Source organism: Arachis stenosperma, chromosome 8 (genome assembly GCF_014773155.1).
Source record: "Arachis stenosperma cultivar V10309 chromosome 8, arast.V10309.gnm1.PFL2, whole genome shotgun sequence".
Classification (NCBI taxonomy): domain Eukaryota; kingdom Viridiplantae; phylum Streptophyta; class Magnoliopsida; order Fabales; family Fabaceae; genus Arachis; species Arachis stenosperma.
The window spans coordinates 22,106,109-22,128,009 of record NC_080384.1 but is presented as its reverse complement, the minus strand read 5'-3'; the positions used below and the strand labels follow the sequence as shown (position 1 = coordinate 22,128,009).

Below are 21,901 nucleotides of genomic sequence, written 5' to 3'. Positions count from 1 at the left end.
TTAATACTAATTATAAAATTATACAAATTATACTATAATTGTACAATACATAATTATTTGTTCTTAAATTATATAATCAAATGATTATATTATTAATTAATAATTTATTTTCTAATTTTAAAAACATTATTGTTAAATGCATATATTCTAACTAAGGAGATTAGTGTATTAAACATAATTTTTAAATTAAATTTTGAGAATAAAATAATATTTAATAATTTGTTTTAGAAAGTTATTTTGAGATTTTATTTTTTAATGTATTAAGTATGATTTTATTTTGATGTCCTCTATTATATTATTAATTAATAATTTTTTTAATCTTAAAAGTACTATACTTACGAAAAAAACGTGAATATTAATATATGATTATAAAAAAGATAATATTTATATATTTTTAAAGTTAACATATATATATATATATATATATTTTAAATTAATTAATGATATCAATCTATATGATTATGTTATTAGAAAAAGATATTATTCTAATTTATTAGTAGTTATACTAAACGTAAATTATACAAATTATATATACTATAATTGTACAAAACTATTTGTTTTTAAATTAGAGAGTTAAATTCAATGTTCTGAAAACCGGACCGGACCGGCCGGTTCAACCGGGTTAACCGAAAACCAGTCACCTAGCCGGTCCGGTCCACATGTAAAACCGTGTTGCAAAAAACCGGTGAAAAAACCGGACAAACCGGTGGTTAACCGGCAAACCGGGCGAATCGGCCCGGTTTTTCCAAGTACCGGTTTTTCCTCCAACTATTGGAACGGCGTCGTTTGGCTATTTTATATATAAAAAAAAAAAGGCTGAAGCGCTGAGCAACACGGGTAGAAGCATCAGTTTACCCTAAATCAATCCCTAATCTTCGAAGAACACTCAACACTCCACTCCCAACCCTAAGCTCGAGGCTGGACAATCTGCAAACGACGGACAACCGACGAATGCCGTGAAGAACACTCCCACCGTTGCGGGTCGTCGCGCACCGTTGCGGCTGCTGGGTTTCTGGGTTTTGGTCGCGGGTCATGAAGCACCGTTGCGGGTTCTGGGTTTCTGCCTTCTGGGTTTCTGGGTTTTGGTCGCTGGTCGTGAAGCACCGTTGCGGGTTCTGGGTTTCTGGCTTCTGGGTTTCTAGGTTTATGGCTTCTGTTCGTTCTTCACTTGCGGTAAGTTCTGGGTTTCTGGCTTCCATTCGAATTTTGAATAAATTTGTTCTTCAATTTTTTGTGAGAGGAATAAATTTGTTCTTCAATTTTTTGTATGTTGAATAAATTTGTTGAAACGTTGAATAAATTTTTCTGGCTTCTGTTCGTAACTTCCTATTTTGAATAAATTTTTTGATTTATTTGCTGAGGTTATTTGTTCATCAGTGAATTTGTTTTGGATTGCTTCATGATTTTTGTTTGCTGCTTCTGATTTTTATTTGCTGCTTCATGAATTTGATTTTCTGATTGTTACAGATGGAACAATCACAAAGTAACCCACAGCCACAAGATACTGAAGATGTTGAACTTCAATTCAAAAGGCTTTTTATTGATCTTCTGCCGTGGTCCCCTCCCTCTGCTCTGCCTTGCTCGCCACAATTTCTCCAGCCCCCTCTGCTCTGCCGTGGTCGCCTCCCTCTGCTCTTCCGTGCTTGCTGAAGATTCTGGTTGGTGAGTCCTCTCCTCTTTGCTGTGTTCTTGCTGTGTTGTGTATCGGAAAGTCGTTCTTGCTGTGTTATGGTATGGAATGGTGTGCTGTTGCAATCCTCTTTGCTGTGTTTTTGGCTGTTACTGTGTTCTTGTTATGGTGTTAATAATTGTTCTTTTTGATGTGTTATTGATTAATTGTTAATAATTTATATTACACAATAATCTGTATTTTTTGTTAATAATCTTGCTGTGTTGTTCTTGGTGTTGTATTTAAACTGCTGCTGGTGTTGTGGTTACTAACAATTTAAACATAAGTGTCATGTTATTTACATGGTTTTGATTTTATGCTTGTGCTTGTGCATTTTTAGTCTTGTTTCAAAGACTAATGTATGGAAGAATACATAATGAGTCACATGATATTAATGGAGGAGTTGGTGTTGTAATTAGGAATGAGATGAGAATCATAATGGAGGCATCAACAACCCAGACAATACCTTATCCCCTTGAAGCACATGAGCAGAAGCATATGCAGCATTTTGGAGGTTGAATTTTGTAAAAGACTGTTGTTTTTCAAAGGTGATTCTTGAAAGTGACAATATAGAAGTAATGGGTGTCCTCAAACAGAGAAGGTGTTTTAATTCTTGTTTTGAAACTTCTATTACTGATGCCATTTCACTTATTAGAAATTTTAGATTTGTGGAATTTAGTCATGTTAAGAGGGAAGGGAATACAGTAGCTCATGAATTAGCAACCTTAGCTCTTACCACTCCAAATTGCATGTGGATGGAAGATGCCCCAAGCCATGTTCAGAACTTGGCTATGTTAGATGTCTTTCCTTTATCCTGAATGAAATTTTCTCTGTTTCAAATAATGTATGGAAGAATACTATATGTATATGCTGCATATTTATGCTTAGGTGCTGATTCTACATAGCTTTCTTCTTGAAGTTTTGCTCTTTATTATGTGAAATTTTAAATTTTATTAAGTTAGAAATTATTAAATTTATATATTTATAATAATTTATTATTTAAAATTATTTTTAGATTTTAATAATTTTATTTAATATTTAATTAAACCGGTTGAATCCCGGTTGAACCCCGGTCGAACCGGTGAACCATTGAACCAGTGACCTCACCGGTTCTTTGACCGGTCCGGTTCTCGCAACCTTGGTTAAATTAGTATATTATTAATTAATAATTTATTTTTTAGTTTTAAAAGTATTATAATTAAATGGATAGAATCTAATTAAAGGATAAATATGTTAGTATATTAAAGATATTTTTAAATTGAATTTTGAGAATAAAATAATATTTTGAGTATAAACTAAAATAGGTCCTCAAAAATTTTGCATGGACGTTTTCGTCTCCAAAAATATTTTATTACATTAAGATCCTTGAATTTTATAAAAATAAGACATATAAATTTTTTCGTCACATTTTTGAGGACTTATTTGTCTAAATAAAAATAATAGATCTAGCTAAGATACAGATTTATATGTCTTATTTTTATAAAATTCAAGAACCTTAATGTAATAAAATTTTCTTAAGGACGAAAACTTCCGACGCAAAATTTTTTATGGACCGATTTGGATATATATACTCTAATATTTTAATTTTTTATTAATGAAAATTCAGTAATTAGTTTGTTAAGGTAGTTACTTTAAGATTTGTCTTCTGATATATTGGGTATGATTTTATTTTGATATTTTTTATTATATCATTAATTAATAGTTTATTTTCTAATATTAATAGCATTATACTTATGGAAGGAACGTGTATATTAATATATGATTATGAGAAAAAATGTTTATATATTATTAAAAATTAGAATGCGTGTAATAATGTTTTAAATCAATTAATGGGAGAAATATATTTGATTATATTATTAGAAGAAATATAATATTCTAGTTAATATATGATTATGAGAAAAAATATTTATATATTATTAAAGATTAGAATGCGTGTAATAATGTTTTAAATCAATTAATGGTAAAAATGTATTTGATTATATTATTAAAATAAAGATAATATTTTAATTTATTACTAATTATAATGAATATAATAAATTATACTACAATATGTATAATTATTTGTTATTAAATTAGAAAATTAAATTATTATATCATTAATTCATATTTTTTTTCTAATCTTAAAAGCATTATAATTAAATGCATAGACTCACCTTAAGGGATAAATATATTAATCTCATGATTAGTTTATTTTAGATAGTTATTTTGAGATTTTTTTTCTGACGTGTTAGATATGATTTAATTTTGATGTTCTTTATTTTCTCTCTATTTATCTACGTATGAGTATTTTAGGAGTGTAAAATTATTTAAAAAAAATATTTTTTATAATATAAAATATTTCTAAAATTTATTTTATACACAATTATAAATAGAATACATTCTCATTATGACTACGAATATTAAGAAAAAAAATAGAATAATTTTTTAATAAAACAGATATTAATTGAATTATTATAATCAGAATAAATTTTTGTAACATATATAAGATATTAAAACTGTAATTAATATATTATTATTATTTTATACTATTATTTGGTATTTGTATAAATGACAAAAAATATAAAATTATTTTATATAAATTAAATATATTTATGATAATTTTTTTAAAAACATATTTTGGATATAAAGATAAATAAACAAATATTTTTTGTACATTGTACGAGTATCTACACTAGTTAGTTGATGATAATTAACAACATGAGTTTTATACGTGTAATTTTAAAATTTTACACTCATGTTTTTAGATTTTAGATGTGCAAATTTTATTAATTAATTATTGGTTTATTTTATTATTTTAATTTTTAATAAAATTATTTGTTAAAGATAATATATCTTTATAAGTATATTAGGATAGCAAATTAAAATATTTTTATTTTGAACAAAATAACAAACATTATCATCATAAGAATTTTTTATAAATATTTTATTTACTAACATACGAAAGAGTGCTCACAAATACGAACAATTCTATTACCTAACCAAAACTGACCCGACCTAGTTCTGTACCGGTTGATTCTAAAACCACATAATCAAAATTGGTTTCATTTGTTTCCTCTCCTCTAAAATCGTGTCGATCATTTTTAATACTGTTCGTTAGGGATATGCATGGCCCGACCCGACTCGAAGATTCAGTCCGGTTTTAAACATTTTAGAGGCTAATTTGGTATGATTTTATCGGATTTAAAACTGAATAAGGGTCTCAAAAATAGACTCGGTCATTATTTTGGATTGGGTCCGGACCATAGCTCGGGTCACCCGAAATTGGCCCGGTGACCCAGTCACCATACACAATAAATATTTTGTATTATTAGTGATGAATGATGACTATTATCATATGAAATTTAAGTATTGTAAACATTAATATTTTGTGTTATTAGTCATTATATATAAGACTATAAGTTAATGTTTTATATTTAAAATGCATAAAACTTTAGACTAATGCATAATATTGTGTTATTTGTATTGATTTAAATATTAGGTATTATTAGGTAATATTAGTATTGATTATGATTATGTTTTAATTTTAGAGAAGAGTTGGTTCTTGTTATATTTTTCTAAGTGAATTTTACCATGTCAAATAATGGTTGGAGTCTTAGAAATTTGGATATTTTTATATGCTAACTTATAAGAAAGTATCAAAGTAATATAATATTAACGGCCCAGCTTTCACCCGGTATAGTTGTGGCCCGAAAAGGTATAGGTTTTATCGGGTTTAGGGTCGGATTCGGGTCTCATAAATGGACCTGGTGCATATTTCGAGACGGATTTGGATCACATCAAACCCAGTTTTACCCGACCCATGCACACCCCTACTGTTCATCATCGATCAATCTAGACGATTTTGTTGGCCAATCGAATTGGATCCCCGACTGATCGGGCCGTCCTTCTAGCCGATAAAGCCACACCCGTGTTGACTGTGTGAGACGACTGTGGTGACAAATCATTTATTTTTTTACATATTGGTTTAATCTTGGTGTAATACTTAATTATTGGATTTTACGGTGTTTTTTAAAATTGTAGGAACAGTACAATACGTCTCTATTGGATTGACAATACGCCCTCCTTGTATTGTATATTTTAATTTGAAATATACAATACAAGGAGGACGTATTGTCAATCCAAGAAAGACGTATTATACTGTTCTCACAATTTTAAAAAATACTGTAAAATCCAATATTAAATATTACACCAATTTTTTTTTAATATACAGAAAAATTAGCCATGACAAACACCTGGTTTTTAGCTACTAAGTTAAAACAGAATTAATTTAAACTGATATACCATATTATGAATTGATTTAAAACCAATTTGCTAAAAAGTGATTTAATATTATTTCAGTTCAATTTATGAAAAAATTATGCCATGAACACCTCTATTTTTTTTTTCCTTTTTGGGTATACAGAACCCCTAATTGTAATTGTAGAAAACCCCACCAACGTGCTAATTAAATTTCATAAATCAGTTAATAAGATTATAAAAATCAATTTCTTTAAAAAAAAATAGATAAATCATCAAAAATATACTTGAATAATTTTGTTATTGACAAAAATATACTCAAATCTTGTTATCTACAAAAATACTTTTAAATAATTTAAAAATACGACAAAAATGTCTAACAGTAAATATGTATTTTAAAAAAAATAAAATATTTTCATCCTTAAAATTTGGTTTTTTTTTAAATATATATTTTTATATAATTTTTTTGTTCACAACCAATATTTTTAAAAAATTATAAAAAAATATATATACTTAAAAAAATTACAAAATTTTAAGAATAATAATATATTATTTTTTAATTATATTTATAAAAAATTATATCAAAATTTAACCTTTAAAATATTTTTTAAAAAATATATATTTACTGTTAAATAATTTTATTATATTTTAAAATTATTTAAATACATTTCTGTCAATATTAAAATTTAAATATATTTTTATTAAAAAATTATTCAAATATATTTTTAGTAGCTACCAACAAAAATATTTGTAAGTAAATATTGGCACTAATAATTTTGTATTGTATTGGTAATATTTCATTGTTTCTCCCAAAGATGCTGGAAGAGAAAAAGCAGGAAAAGACAAAGGAGTGGGGGTCCATTTTTTGACTTATTCAGGAGGGGCAGCAGGGAAGAGGGGCAGAATTGGAAATTAAGCAGTCATCACTTGGTTGTGAAATTATGAAATGACCCAATTACAACCGGGAAAAGAGCACCATTATTCTCACTAACCAAATCAAATCACATTTCCTACCAAATCTCAAAATTTAATTACACCACATAATAATTAAACACGTTTCAAGTCCGATTTCCCCTATAAAAACACGAACCAACCTCCGCTTTCTCTGCAAGAATTTCTCAACACAAACACACTCATATTTCATAGTAGTATTAGTGAAAGAGAATATGGGAGGTTGGGCAATAGCTGTGCATGGTGGCGCTGGCGTGGACCCAAATCTCCCACCTCAACGCCAGGAAGAGGCCAAGCAACTCCTTGCTCGTTGCCTCAACCTTGGCATCTCTTCTCTTCATTCCAATGCTTCCGCCATCGACGTCGTTGAACTTGTCGTAGGTCCCTCTTAAATTTCTACCTACCAGTAATATTGCATAAAATAACGACATAAAATCAATTACTAGCATCTTATAACAATAATATGAATACTATAAATAGCTGAACGTTGTTAACATATATAGGTGAGGGAGCTGGAAACGGATCCACTGTTCAACTCTGGGCGCGGATCTGCGCTGACAGAAAACGGTACAGTGGAAATGGAGGCAAGCATCATGGACGGTCCCAAGAGACGTTGTGGCGCCGTTTCTGGCCTCACAACCGTCAAGAACCCTATCTCTCTTGCTCGCCTTGTCATGGATAAGTCCCCCCATTCCTACCTTGCCTTCTCCGGCGCTGAAGATTTCGCCAGGCTCCAGGTTTACCCTTTAGAAACCATTCAATTCCATCTCATGCTGACGTCACTGCATAAAGTCTTACGAGTATTGTTTCTTTTGTTTTGTTAGGGTGTGGAGGTTGTGGAGAACGAATACTTCATTACCCCTGAGAATGTTGGGATGCTGAAGCTCGCAAAGGAAGCCAATACAATCCTGGTAAGTAAGCGAATATAATCAAAACGTGACGGAATTCGTGTCCATTCAAAAACTAATAATGAGAATATCTTTTCTTTTCTGTTTGGTGGTTGGTGGTGCAGTTCGACTACAGGATTCCAACGAACGGTTACGACACGTGCGGCGCGGGAGTGGAGAGCCCTGTGAAGATGAACGGGCTTCCGATAAGCGTGTACGCGCCGGAGACGGTGGGGTGCGTGGTGGTGGACAAGGAAGGTAGATGTGCGGCTGCCACGTCGACAGGGGGGCTCATGAACAAGATGACAGGTAGGATCGGTGACTCACCGCTCATTGGAGCTGGAACTTACGCGTGTGAGTTGTGCGGTGTGTCCTGCACGGGTGAAGGGGAGGCTATCATACGCGGGACTCTGGCGCGTGAGGTTGCGGCCGTTATGGAATACAAGGGCCTGGGCCTTCAGGAAGCGGTGGACTTTGTGATCAAGAATAGGCTCGACGAAGGGTTCGCTGGGCTCATAGCGGTGTCTAATAAGGGTGAGGTGGCTTATGGGTTCAACTGCAATGGCATGTTTAGGGGCTGCGCCACTGAGGATGGCTTCATGGAAGTGGGAATCTGGGAATAGTTTAGTTTAGTGTAGGGTTCGAATTGTACAAGGTTTGTGTAATGGCCTTTCTAATAATAGGCGGTGTTTGTTGTGTTGCAATTCAGTGGCCTGTGGTTGGTTTTCATTCCTATTTTAGGAGAGTCCCGATAGTTCTAGAATGCTAGACATGTGAATTATATTAGTGGGTCTTTCTTTTAGAAATAGCAACGAAAGGCAAAAGATTGAAGTAGTGATCGGTACTTGAAAGTTGAAAATGCTCCTTCTTGTATGTCTATTCTAGCTTAATCTCAATTTGGTTAGTGCTTTTTCCTTATTGGCTCTTTTCAGATTTTCTTCAATCTTTTATCAATGCAGATCGCAATTGCTAAATAATGCTTCCAAACAAATAGTTCTCTTTAGTTTTTTGTATCCTATAATCAAGACATATTTCTATAAATTCCAAACTTTCACCTTAATCCATATATAAAGTTTTTTGGTGTCTTAATATATAATAAAATAATCGATGCTTATATATAAATTAAAGAAAATTACGATATTTAGTTTGCACTAGAATAGTTTTAGCCTATAATCACAATTTACCAAGGAAAAAATCATTCATCCTTACGCCAAGTATCATAGACGACGCTAATATTCGTCTAGTCGAATGTTTGGTGTGTTGAGTATTCGTCTAGTCGAATGTTTGGTGGGTTGAGTTGAACTTGTACTGGAGCAGAGACTTTAAGGAGTTAGGACCTAGGTACGAATTGGGATATTAGAGTTTGGTTATAATATTGACTGGGCGATGGGTCGATTTCGGAAGGGAATGCTTGCTTGGATCGGGGAAATGACGATGTGATGGGACCACCTGAAATGATTCCGACGCTCAAGTCAGTATTTATACTCAGACGGCGATTTAGGGTTAGAATGGGTGACGTACCTGTGGGGAGGGATAAGTTCCTCTCCCTTTATAGTCCGTACTCGGATGTGCCCTTTGTAGCCAGACCCACCTGTCTAAAAGCTTTTGCTAGCCGTCCAGTTTTTACGTAGATGAAGAGGTGACGTGGGTAACGTGTGGATCACCACCTAATTCGGATCAATTAACCTGTTGGGTCGGCTATTCGTATCTGGGACGGGTCACTGGTGGGCTAGACCGGAACAGAAACCATGACTAATACTAGTTTAAAAAATTGCGACAATAGTTATTATTATTATTATTAAAGAAAGCTATGCGGCCAAACAATTTCGTCGATCAAGTTCTATTTGAACGTGGTTGTCATCATTGTTGTTTTCAATAATTTTCTTTTCTTCGAGTTTCTTTTTTGATGTTTTCTTTATCTTCATCTTTTTTTGCATATGTTCAAAAACTTAGAGCACATGAATTTAGATTCACAGCACAAAAATTTTGATGCAACATAAAATTTTGGTGTAGATCATAAATTTTTAAATGACTCATGTCTATAACATTGACATCCAACCAACAAAATACGCACGTCAATGCAAAAATTTTGGTATACATGAAAATTTGGTGTATAGCACAAAAATTTTGAAGAATTACATGTCCAAAATATTAATATCCAACTAACAAAATACAAAAAACACACATTTTGACATACAACATAGAATTTTTTATGCATAACACAAAAATTTTGATATACAACATATAAATTTTGGAAGGATCACAATTGACTAACTCAACCAACAAAATATATTTACAGCAAAAATTTATATTATTTGCAGCAAAAATTCTCGACGAGGATGTGACTTACGCGAATAATTGAAGGCAAGAATGGAGATTGAGGTACCTACCTTACAAGGATCTGCAAAATCCCATAAAAGAATTTACTTAAATACTTTTATATATAATCTTAATTCATTCGTTATCTAAATGAAATTTTTCTGTTTTATTTTATTTTAATTTGTATGTTAGAGATTGTGTGTATATTAATTATGTTAAATTTAAATTTAAATTGTATTTTAATTTAATCTATTTAATTGAATTATTGTATTAAATTTTATTATGGTTATATTAATTTTTTAAATAAAAAATTAAAATTTAATATCCATGAATATCCGCAAATATCTATCTTTTTCGTGGAGAAAAAAAAAACAGAGACCCGTAATAGAATTAGATGGAGACAAGAGATATTTTATTAAACAGGAATAGAAGATGAGAGGAAAATTCTATTTTAGTTAATATGTATTCTAAATATATTGCATGATAAAATTATTATTAGTAGAATGTTTTAAATATATTTTTTTAATAAATACAAAATAAATATATTAAAAATTTAAATTTTTTTATTTTAATAAAAATTTTTAATTTATAATCTTAATATGTACTTTAACAACATTAGTTTTAAAGAAAAACAAAATTAAGTGTATATTAAAAAAGGTTAATATATACTTTTGTTGTTTTATGTTTTTTAATTTATGTTTTGTATATTAATATCTATTTTATATTGACAAGTGATTTAGAAAAAACGTGGTCTAAAAATATTGACGTAATAAATTGATTAGATTTGGATTGATTTGTTTAATTAATTAAATTAAATTTGACCAATTCAATGACATTCTCTTCTCATGTGAGATTTGGGTTCGATGGTTTCATTAATCAATTAAATTTGACTAATTGAATGACATTCTCTTCTTATGTGATATATTTTTTTTTGTTTATAAAATGTACATTCTTATTTTTTAATATTAAAATATTTTAATTTTTTTAATTTATTTGATTAAAATATTCTTTAATAATTATTATAATTATATGTATAAATTGACACTAATTATTTGGTTAATTCAAATAATAATAGTAATAATAATAACAAAAATATTAAATATATTTATTTATCATTAATTTAATAAATTATTTATTTGTCTTTGATAACTTTTATTTATCATGATAATCATGAAACATATAAAAGAAATTAAGTCTAATAATCATGACAGCTGTGGTATTAAAAATTAGAAGTGGTTAAGAGAGCGATGGACTCAAAAAATTTGAGTAACAAAAATAAAAATATATAAAAAAATTGATACAAATATATTTATAATTTAAAACTAAAATGATATATATATATATATATATATATATATATATCAATTAAATTTTCAAGAAATTGGCTAGCTCATAAAAAGTTAATTTATAATTATTATTAATTGGCTAGCTCATAAAAAATACCTTTGTAATGATCCATATTTTTAAAAATTTTAATATAAATAAATTATAATTTATTTTATTAATTTGAGTTCTTTACTTTTAGAAATTAATTTATTAAGATTTGAGTTTATATTAATTAAGATTATTATATAATTTTTTATAATAAAATATTTTACAAAATTAATTTTATGATAATAACTAGAGTTTAAATTAATTAAAATTTTTATATAATTTGTGTTATAATGAGATTTTTTAAGAAAAGATAAAATTATTATTATTATTATTACCAGCTCTAATTAAAACAAAGATTTGTTTAATAATATTATTATTGAGTTTAAAATCTGTTAATATGAGTAAATATCGGTACTCTTTGTTGAACTTAATTTTACTAATACTTCATTGTATATCTTTTATCATTATATTATTAATGTTATTTATATCAATAATTCATATATATTATTTACCCCTATATATATTATTATGATTATCTAACTATGCAAAGAATATTTTGAATGGATCCTGTATTATGAATATTTCTATATTATCTTGTGACAGTCACATATAGGTGGATGAATTGCATTTGATTTATTTCCAAATTATTAATTATTAATTGGAGAGTCAACACTAACTCATCTCAATTCATATTACATTGCAAGAATAACTCATTCTGGTGAAGGCTCTTGCCCCATATCAGACACGCATTGCATGAGATGCGGTGGCTGGCTACATGTTCAAACAATAATATTATACATCTGATATACACGAGTTTGCTGGAATTGTTATCGTTATCGTCCTGATGATTATATTATTTTTGACCATCCTACTTATTGTATAAAAATAATACCATACTGATCGGCCTTAGATTACAATCATAAAACACTGGGCGGGTTTATATTCATCTTAACAGTCTAATTAAGTCATGCATGGCTGGCCACAAATCACACTGTTTTTCATAACTATCACTTCCTCAAATAATATACTTAGCTTAATTGTCGTCCAGCTATATATGCTAACACGGTTGACTCGTTCATATACAAATATATATAAAATAAACTATTGAATTTCATTTGCAAAGTTCAAAATGTATATAATCTTGAATACCACGACCAACATTATCTTGATCTTGTACAGTTGTACTGTCCCAACCGTGTTGCGGGGCTATCTTTAATCATTATCCCATATATATATATTGATTATGTCACGTGTAAATCAAAATCAGTTATAAATATAAATACATATTAAAATAAATTAAATTATATATATTTATATATAAATATATTGATAATTAATTTTAATTTTAAGGTATGAATAGTATTTTTGTATATATACACACGTCAAGTTAGACTTTTTATTGTTTACTCAATTCCCCCCTCGATCGTGAGACTTCTGAAGGTTTTGGTTTTCGATTTGCATGACGACTTTTTTCATTTGATGAATACAGCATGATATACGTTCTAGACTTTTTCATTAATTACTAATTAATGTAATAGACTATATGTGGGTTTAGTTTAATGTTGATGGGATCAACCAAACTTATTTGGTTTGTTTGGTGCATAGTGCTGAAGTGAGTTAAACTTGTTCATGAGTAAGTTTGGATTCAACTTATTAATAATTTAATAAATTAAATTTGTAAGATGATGAACTACATTTGAGTTTGAAATTAAACTCATAAATTAAATGAGTCAAATTTGACTTTAGATAAATTCAACTCATTAATTAGCACATATAATTATTAATACATATATCTTATATGTATTTAATCTATATTTTAATATTATATATATTAATGATATTAATTATTTAAAATTTTATATTTATTTTTTATATATAATTTTGATTTAGAATATAAATAAAATATTTATAATTTATTGATAGATAAACAATATATAAAATTGATCTTTTTAAATATTTTTTAAAATATATAAGTTATAATTTATTAATATATATAGAATATAGATTATATACCTATTATTTGAGCTCGCTTGTGAATTTTTGGTAAGTTGAGTTTAAGCTTAAGAAATATGCTCAATTATTAATGAGTCGAATCGTGAGTCAAACTCAATTTCTGTGAATCGAATTTAAACTTAGTCCAACTCGACTCAACTCGGTTCAATTCTAATCCAATTAGTGCATAGTAACGGTGAAAAGTGTGTTTAGGCAATGTTAAATTTCTCATGCATTTCAAGTGTCAATTCTGGTTCAACTCAAAGCAATTCAAGTTGATTTATTAATTGTTGCCATTACATTCAATTAGCATTGACATCTAAATTAAAATGGAAAGTATCACTTTTTTTTTTCAAAAATTTGGGATAGACATCAAAGTTATACTATAATTATTTTTTTGTCCTATATTTGCGTCACAAATATTTAAATAAAAATCAATATTATCGCACTATTAACTCAATACAAAAACTATAAAGAAATTTGTAGCAACATACATAATAAATATTACATGTGACACTTTTCATAATATTACTACGTGGTAAAGTAGGCCGTTCCGTTCTAACTAATTTTTTTTTGTCTAAGTCTGTTTTGTTAATTAAGATGGGTTTAAAATTTTAGCCCGTTTTACTTTATAGCTAATTGGCGGGTCAATCGGCTAATCCGCTTGACTTTTTTTTAAAAAATAAAATTCATTAAAATTAATTTTAAAAAATAATTATTAAAAAATTAAATACAAATAAAAATTAGTCGAATTATAATATAATTTTTTTAGTATTTTTTTTTAATTTTTAACTTCAATAAAATTGTTCAAAATAATATTTATCAATAAAAACATCTTTATTTTAAAAAATAAGTCACATAATTTGAGCAAATATACGGAATTGTAAAATAAAATAAATAAAGTTAATAACTAAAAAGAAGAATAAAAAAAAGTGTTTGAAAATTTTATAATTATTGATTTTATAATAGTAATTACTCTTTTATTTAATAATAAAAAAATTTTCAACCTGGCAGACTGACCTATTCCATCCTGCCAAAATTCGCCAATTTAGCGGTGTGGGCATGGAGAACTCTAAATCCTAGGTCGACCCACCTTTTTTAGCGGGTTTAACGGGTCAAACCGATGGGTTCAACTCGTTTTGCCACCCCTATAATATGAATAAATATTAAAAAATAATAAAATTAAAGGATAATAGATATTGCTACTTTTACTTTTGATAATACCACTTTAGACATAATTTTTTGCATTATATATTTACATGAATTTGTAAAGAAAAAATTAATATTATCAAGTAAAAATATCAGTTTTTAATTTAAAAATAAAAAATAAAAGATTAAACTCATAAAATGTATAGGATAGTCTTGTAATCTTGTTGGCTCCACATCATTCTTACGTTTCTATATCTATTAGTATACATGATCTATGATCTATTATGTATTTTAACAGAATAAAAGTGAAGATAATATTAGAACACTTTTAAAAATATTTTAATCAAAACTAGTTTTATAAAAATGAATTAATACTTGTAAACGCTAATCTAAGTGCACACGGGCCACGGCATGTTTCATATGGTTGACGCAATACTTGAAGAGAGCAATATATCCTGTGTGTATTTTTTTTTTCTTTTTGGTCAAGTACCCTTACACACTATCAGTATCATGTGTTGTATTTAGCGCAACACAGCATAATGTTGTGTTGAACTCTTCCCATAAAAAGATAATTATCAAGGGTTGAAGCCTCTTATAAAGGAATCTGGCCCATCAAGGCCCAATAGCTATGAAACAACAATTGCAAAAGTGCTTGCTAAAATTATCAACGAACATTGACTGCTGGACTGTGATATTGCTACTTCTTTTGGTGCTTTTGGCCCTGCACAGTTCACATCTTCTGTGCCCAAGAGATTCCAAAAAAGAAAATAGAGAGATATAGTTGATCCCAGATTTTGTATTCCATGAAAATCCACTAATTTTGGACAAAAAAATTCCACTAATAAGAAGTCTTTAAATTAAAATGTAGTTTTATCAACCAAGTTGGGTTGGTTTTAATAGTTAACTCAGTGATCCACTTAAAATATTCGTACAGAGCTATAATTTTCTTATCAACTTCGCTCATCTCACTGTGCTTAGGCCGTGTGATGAAATAGTGCTGAAAAGTGAATGAATGCTTGCTATAACAAAGTTAAGGATACTATGGTAAGAAATGTTATCGATATTGGGATCATATAAATTTGGGAGGCACCATTGTGAGGTCTTGTAGGAGGAGCTCCATTATGTATAGGAAGAACATTGTTTTTTGGAAGTGAAGTGGGTACGAATTGAAGGAATGCATCAGCCATTACCTGCCCAAGATGAACTTGGGCCTGGGTGGTAAGGTGAAGCCCATCAGGCCCAAGAGGCAAGCCCTTTGCGTCGACAGTTCTCAAGTTGAGGAGGTCCATATCAAGCTGAGCTTCTCTTACTGTGTCTATGTAAGGGCCTTCTCCAGATGCCAAAGCTACCTGCAATCGCAAATGGGAATGCTGAGTGCACCAACTTCAATTCATACCCCCAAAAAGTGAAGAAAATGATATTCCATCAGACTAATAACAACTAACAAGTGAGGATGGTAATTGATAACGACGCTTTCACTCTCTTGGTTTTAGAATTTAGATTTAAGCTGACTATAGCTTAATGGCCCAACAAAAAAAAGGTCACTATACCTTAAAATTTGTATCTGTAGTCTACAGTAATCAGAAAGCCTAAACTGATATCTTCACTAAACAAATAGAGAAGCAAAATTACCTAAAAAAAAGTTTAGCATTGTGATTTAAGTAGTATTTTTTAAAAATGTGGATAATTAATATATTTTTTTTGGATATAAATATTACAAATCTGAAAGTTATATATATATTTTATAAAACTGACTTATCAATTTGTTTATTCCTTAAAAAAAAATTTTTTAACCCATACAAATCTAAAATTCAGATTTTTCAAATTCATTGTTGGAAAATAATTATATATAAAATTATGAATATTATTATATAAAACAATTTTAAATATTGTCATCTTAATATTACTGTTTGAAAAATTACTATTCATAAATATTTTCTTTATATTTTTGGTGTCTTAATTTTTTTTTGGTCTCTGACATTTTCTTTATATAATCATTAATTAATATAGCAGAAATACTTTAGATTTCTTAAAAAAAATAAAAACGTTGAATAAACTGTGAGGAAAAAAGAAATAATCGGAGCATATTATAAATTGGATAAGAATATTTTGGGTCGGTGGGGGGAAATTACTGGTACTAAAATATGAACATAAGTCCTAACCATATATATACGAATCGAATTTAATATAAGTTATAATTAAATATGCAATTTTATAGTTACACGCGGTCTTAGACATGCAGATTAAAGACTTAAATAAAGAGCACGTTGACAAAAAATATAAACATGCAGATTAAAGACTTAAATAAATAACATGCTGACAAAAAATAAAAAATATGTTAAAAAATTAATTTTTTAATTAATACTAATTAAATTTTTTAATTTTTTTTATTTTAAATTCTTAATTTTAAATTTTAAATTTTTAAAAAAATAATATTTTTATAATTAAAAAAATTAATTAATTAATATTAACTAACTAACAATTATTTCAAATACTTTCTTAAGGAATAAAAAAAAAGCGCACCCACCGGTAGGCATGTAAATATATCAATCACTAAGTGCCTAATATAGCACGGAGGAGTTAGGGTTATGCTACGTGTATATTAAAATTAGCGACCAAAGTTAGTTATTAATATAAAATATATGTTGAAATATAAATACACATTAAAAGTAAATTAAACTAAACATATATTTATATATAATATATTAATGGCTGGTTTTAGTGGCTAATTTTGATGTAAAGATAGTATTTCTCGGAGAGTTATTTGGAAGTTGAAACTTGGTCAATCTTGGTTGGAGTATGTCAATCTCATGAATGTTGAGTAAATGTACAAACACTACTATATGATGCAAGAGATAACGCGTAAAGCACCACCTAACTATTAGTATTTGGAATGCCCTTCATAAAGTAGAGGAGCATTCTTTAGGAATATTTTTCCTATACCAGTCACTTCCTAATTAATTATTTGTCCTACATTCATTGACAAAAGGACCCTAACAAACAATTTACTATTGAAAAAGAAAAAGAAAAAAAAAAAGTACCTGAATTATAGGAAGCAATGGAGAGTTAAGATCAGCACGAAGATCCAAGAAAAACTTGGCAAGTCTTGTTCGATAAGATTGGGCATCACTGAGAAGCAAAGTATCAGACTCACCTTGATACCAAAGCAGAGCTTGAAGGGCACCACCACCTTGCAACGAAGCCTTAACCCTCTTCATCATGCGCGTGTAGTGCACTTTCCCGCGTTCCCACTCGCTTATGTTTGTGCCTCCGATTGCACATGGCACCAAACCGACCACACCGAAACCCGGTCGCTTTTCCAAGATCGTGTTCGCGAACGCCATCCCCGGTCCAACTCCATTCGTCTTCGTCACATCGATGTCCGCGTGGAGTGGCTCTTGCGCTTCCACCAATTCCAGCTTCGCGTTCAGCCGCAAAATCGACGGCTTCGGTTGGCTCTCCGGCGGAACCACACCGTCCCATGTTGCCGTTGTTTCACTGACTCCACCTCGTCCTGCCATGTTGCTCTGTCCCGCAAGTATGAATATGTTTTTGTACTGCTCCGACGTCACCCGCCATGGTTGAATCGCAAACACAAACAGCAATGGCAACAGGGAAGCCATTATTGGGTTGAACTTGAAGATGGTGGAGACAGACACGGCTCTACCCACGCCTCTCTGTGATTTCATTTCTTTTATTTATATATGCCCATATCTAAAGCACAACAGCAATTCCTTAATTACTCCTAAGATACTTCTTTATCCTTAATCATAATATCATTATTATATTTGCAACTTGTGTAAGAAGCATCCCTGGTCTACTTTTCCAACAATTTATTAGGGAAAAAAGAGATACTAACCTCTTGAACCAGTACATTTACACATAATTGGTTACTCTTTCCTTTTTTTAGTTCATCATCATCTAATTGAGGATCTCAATTGTTTGTATTTTTTAAGCCAATACAACTAGACAAGGATACCCAACAACCAGGAAAAATAAAAATGAAAACTCATGGAAGTAACTACTTTAATTATAAACTATAATCTACCGTGTTTTTCACGACTTCTTAGTTTATGTTGAGTAGTCAATCTGTATGTAAGTCTTATTTTGCATATAATAGATTGGAGGAGACTTGGAGTTTAGTATGAAAATGAAAGTTAATTGGACCAATAATTTTTTTACAACATATTGAATTATTACGAAATAGTGGTTTTTCTGGTTGATAACAGTATTACGAAAATATAATTTTTTTTAAATTATATTAATTTTGTTCTGGTATTATATGTTATTATATATTATGTCACAAGATTTATAAACTCAAATTACTTTTATACAAATATCGTAAGAGACAAAAAATTTTGTCGGTTTAAATAATAAAATTTTTAGTTATTATTTTTACGTAAAAATTTATTTTTTTATTAATAATTAATTTTAATAATCATGATCTAAAACTTAAAAGAATTTAATATGTATATTTTTATATTTGATTAAATATTAAATCTTTTACACAAATAAAAATAATTAATTTTTATGCTTATTATTTAAAATGATATTTTTACTCTCTATCTCTATATATAAAAATATAATTATATATTAATATAAAAATTTTATATTGATAGTTATAAAATTAATTCAAAATTATTTTTTTTAAAATAATTGAATCTTGATTTTAATTATTAATCATAATATTAATATTTTTTTTAAATTATATATAATAAATATTTTTAAAAAATAAGTGATAAAGTTTTAAAACTAAATAAGAATATAAAAAAATATGTATATAATAATAATATTTTTTGTGAATAATATTATGAGATTATTATTAATTATATTTAATTATAAATTTAATATATTTTTTATAATTTTATGAATTTATTTGAATTATATTATTTTATTAATTTTATTTTTTGTAAAACAAAAATGTTGAATGAGATAGAGAATGAGAAAGTAGAGAGAGAAAAATAAAAAAGAAGAAGAAGGAGAGAGAAAAATTAATGGGAGAGAATATTTTAATTATAATGAAAAAATATTTTATCATACATTTTGATTTGTTAAATTAGTAATATAAAATATACGTTATAAGTTATATATAGGACGAGAAAGATAAAGAAAAAAAAAAGAGAAAAATAAATAAGAAGATGGAAGAAAAGAATTTATTAATTTTAAAAGAAATTATTTTATTTTAATTTTAATAAAAATATTACGTGATACATTTTGGATTATAAATTAATTATATAATATAGTTATATTTTAATTTTAATTTAATTTTAATTATAATTAGATAATGTTATATTAAATATTTTGATTGTCAATTTTTTAATTAATTATTGATAATAATATATAAAAGAAATAAAATAAATAAAAAATAAAAAAATAATTAAAAAATTGATTTTAATTATAATAAAAAATAATATATAATATATTTTAGTTATAAAATTAATAATATATAATAGATAAAAAAAAACATACCAAGTCGAGGAAGATTGAAAATGCCTGCTAAAACCAAACATGATATGGATTGGACGACCTAATACCGGAAGTCTGGAAGATTTTAACTTTTAATTTTAGGTGTTTATTATGTACCTAAAACAAAGTTTTGACATCTAATTGTCAAAGGATTTTAAATAATTAATATTTAATTTAAAATATAAAAATTAATAAATTTTAAATATTTAAAATTTATTATAAAAAATAAATTGGTAAAAATTCGATACCAAATGATGGACACTAGAAAATTGGCTTTGAATTTATTTTTATAAAAATATTATATACATATAAAAAATTAATTATAAAATTAGTTATTATGTATTTATGTATAAATATATATAGTATTTAATTTATTTTTTATATATATATATTATATTTTAATAAATATTTTATACAAATAATTAATTAAGTGACTAATTTTTTATATACATATAATATAATTTTAAACATATTAGTGGACATATTAGTGCAATGTACGTGACAATGCTATTGGTAATAACTGATGTGCCAAAAATGAATTAATATTCAAAATGATCTTTGAAAATTATTGGTAGTCTAAAATCGGTTCTTAAAATTTTAATTGACTCAATTTGAACTCGCAAGTTTTAATAAGTGACTTACGTTAGTCCTTCTGTTAATCTCTATTAACGGAATACTTATCTAAAATGTTAAGTAACACATGAGCCTGACACTTAACCTTATTAAACGGCGTCGTTTCTTCCTTGGCGCGTAATTTTTTTTCAGACGACATCGTTTTAGCTGTTTTGGGACTAAAATTCAAATGCACTTCATCACCTATGATCAAATCACTCAAACAAGAAAACTCTTCTTCTTTTTCATTCTCCTGCATCTACCATACTGTGGAAGATCAATGTCGCTGCTACTTTAGGTCACCGACAATATTCATCGCACACGTTCTTGTTTGCTAGGAGGAGGAAGAACAACTTGCGCACCATTGTTTCTCTCAAAAAAGTTAGTAATACAACCATTTTATGTTTGAGTTTAATATTATGTTTTGTGTCTTCTCTTGATTGGGATTTACAAGTCATTGATTTCACTATTTGATGTTCGAATGAATTGAATTGATTAACTTGCTAAAATTTTTTTTTTATTAATTAAATAAATTTGACAAAAAGAGCTTCTTCTCTCTTTTTTTTTTAATTTTTATTTTGGAGATGGAACAATATTTGTATTAAAAAGAATTTGGAGGATTCTCCTCTGCTTCATAAATTAAAATTTAATTTCTTTTTTTTGGTAATATTTTTGGGCGTGCTTCAATTTCTACTATCAATCAATAGTGATTCATGTTATTTTCTGAAATGAAAAAAGAAAAAAAGATTTCAAGCTTTTGAACTTTTGCTATCAGAACAATCAAAATAGTGTTACTTCAAGGGTTTTATCCGTGCTTTTTTGTTTGTATTTTGTGTTTCAATTTAACTTATGCTATGAATTCATTTTGTTGAATTGTCTTGACATGTTTGTACTACAAATACAATTGCAATCATAATATGGTCCCTATTCACACTACTAAGTTCTTCTTCCGATTTTATTTATGTTTTTAATGATAATTATTGTAGTTAGGAATGGCGAATGCTTTGTCAACACTGTGGTCAAGCATACGATGCAAAGGAATATGATATGATGGGAATGTACTTTTAAAGATAATAGATTGTTTTGTTCCTAATTTCACTGATTTTTCTTCCGGTGTTCATCTTCACACCCCCAATGTTAAGCCTCTTGGACCAAGAGAAAACTATAGCACAAATGGCAGGAATTATTTCATTTTAGTCGATTCCTATCATGTTTGCCTTTATGATATCCTTTACTATCCATTTCA

At 28.1% G+C, this 21,901-nt stretch overlaps 2 protein-coding genes across 2 annotated transcripts; one reads left to right on the top strand and one right to left on the bottom strand.

Annotated features, from left to right (window-relative positions):
* The first annotated feature begins 7,002 nt into the window (after positions 1 to 7,002).
* Positions 7,003 to 8,668, top strand: LOC130946335 (probable isoaspartyl peptidase/L-asparaginase 2). Its single transcript, XM_057875030.1, has 4 exons — positions 7,003 to 7,233; positions 7,360 to 7,593; positions 7,681 to 7,767; positions 7,869 to 8,668. The coding sequence occupies exons 1-4, from the start codon at positions 7,072 to 7,074 to the stop codon at positions 8,364 to 8,366; spliced, it is 981 nt and encodes a 326-aa protein (XP_057731013.1). The 5' UTR covers positions 7,003 to 7,071; the 3' UTR covers positions 8,367 to 8,668.
* Positions 8,669 to 14,920: 6,252 nt separating this feature from the next.
* LOC130944699 (probable carbohydrate esterase At4g34215) lies at positions 14,921 to 18,603 on the bottom strand. The gene is made up of 2 exons (XM_057873162.1): positions 17,619 to 18,603; positions 14,921 to 15,926 (listed from the first exon to the last, which is right to left on the bottom strand). The coding sequence occupies exons 1-2, from the start codon at positions 18,264 to 18,266 to the stop codon at positions 15,597 to 15,599; spliced, it is 978 nt and encodes a 325-aa protein (XP_057729145.1). The 5' UTR covers positions 18,267 to 18,603; the 3' UTR covers positions 14,921 to 15,596.
* Positions 18,604 to 21,901: the final 3,298 nt, after the last annotated feature.

Excerpts from the sequence above, each read along its gene's own strand:
- LOC130946335 (XM_057875030.1), top strand. The coding sequence starts at position 7,072 with ATGGGAGGTTGGGCAATAGCTGTGCATGGTGGCGCTGGCGTGGACCCA. Across the intron at positions 7,234-7,359 it reads TCGACGTCGTTGAACTTGTC|GTGAGGGAGCTGGAAACGGA; the intron begins GTAGGTCCCTCT and ends TAACATATATAG. Across the intron at positions 7,768-7,868 it reads AGGAAGCCAATACAATCCTG|TTCGACTACAGGATTCCAAC; the intron begins GTAAGTAAGCGA and ends TTGGTGGTGCAG.
- LOC130944699 (XM_057873162.1), bottom strand. The coding sequence starts at position 18,266 with ATGAAATCACAGAGAGGCGTGGGTAGAGCCGTGTCTGTCTCCACCATC. Across the intron at positions 15,927-17,618 it reads CATTGCTTCCTATAATTCAG|GTAGCTTTGGCATCTGGAGA; the intron begins GTACTTTTTTTT and ends TTGCGATTGCAG.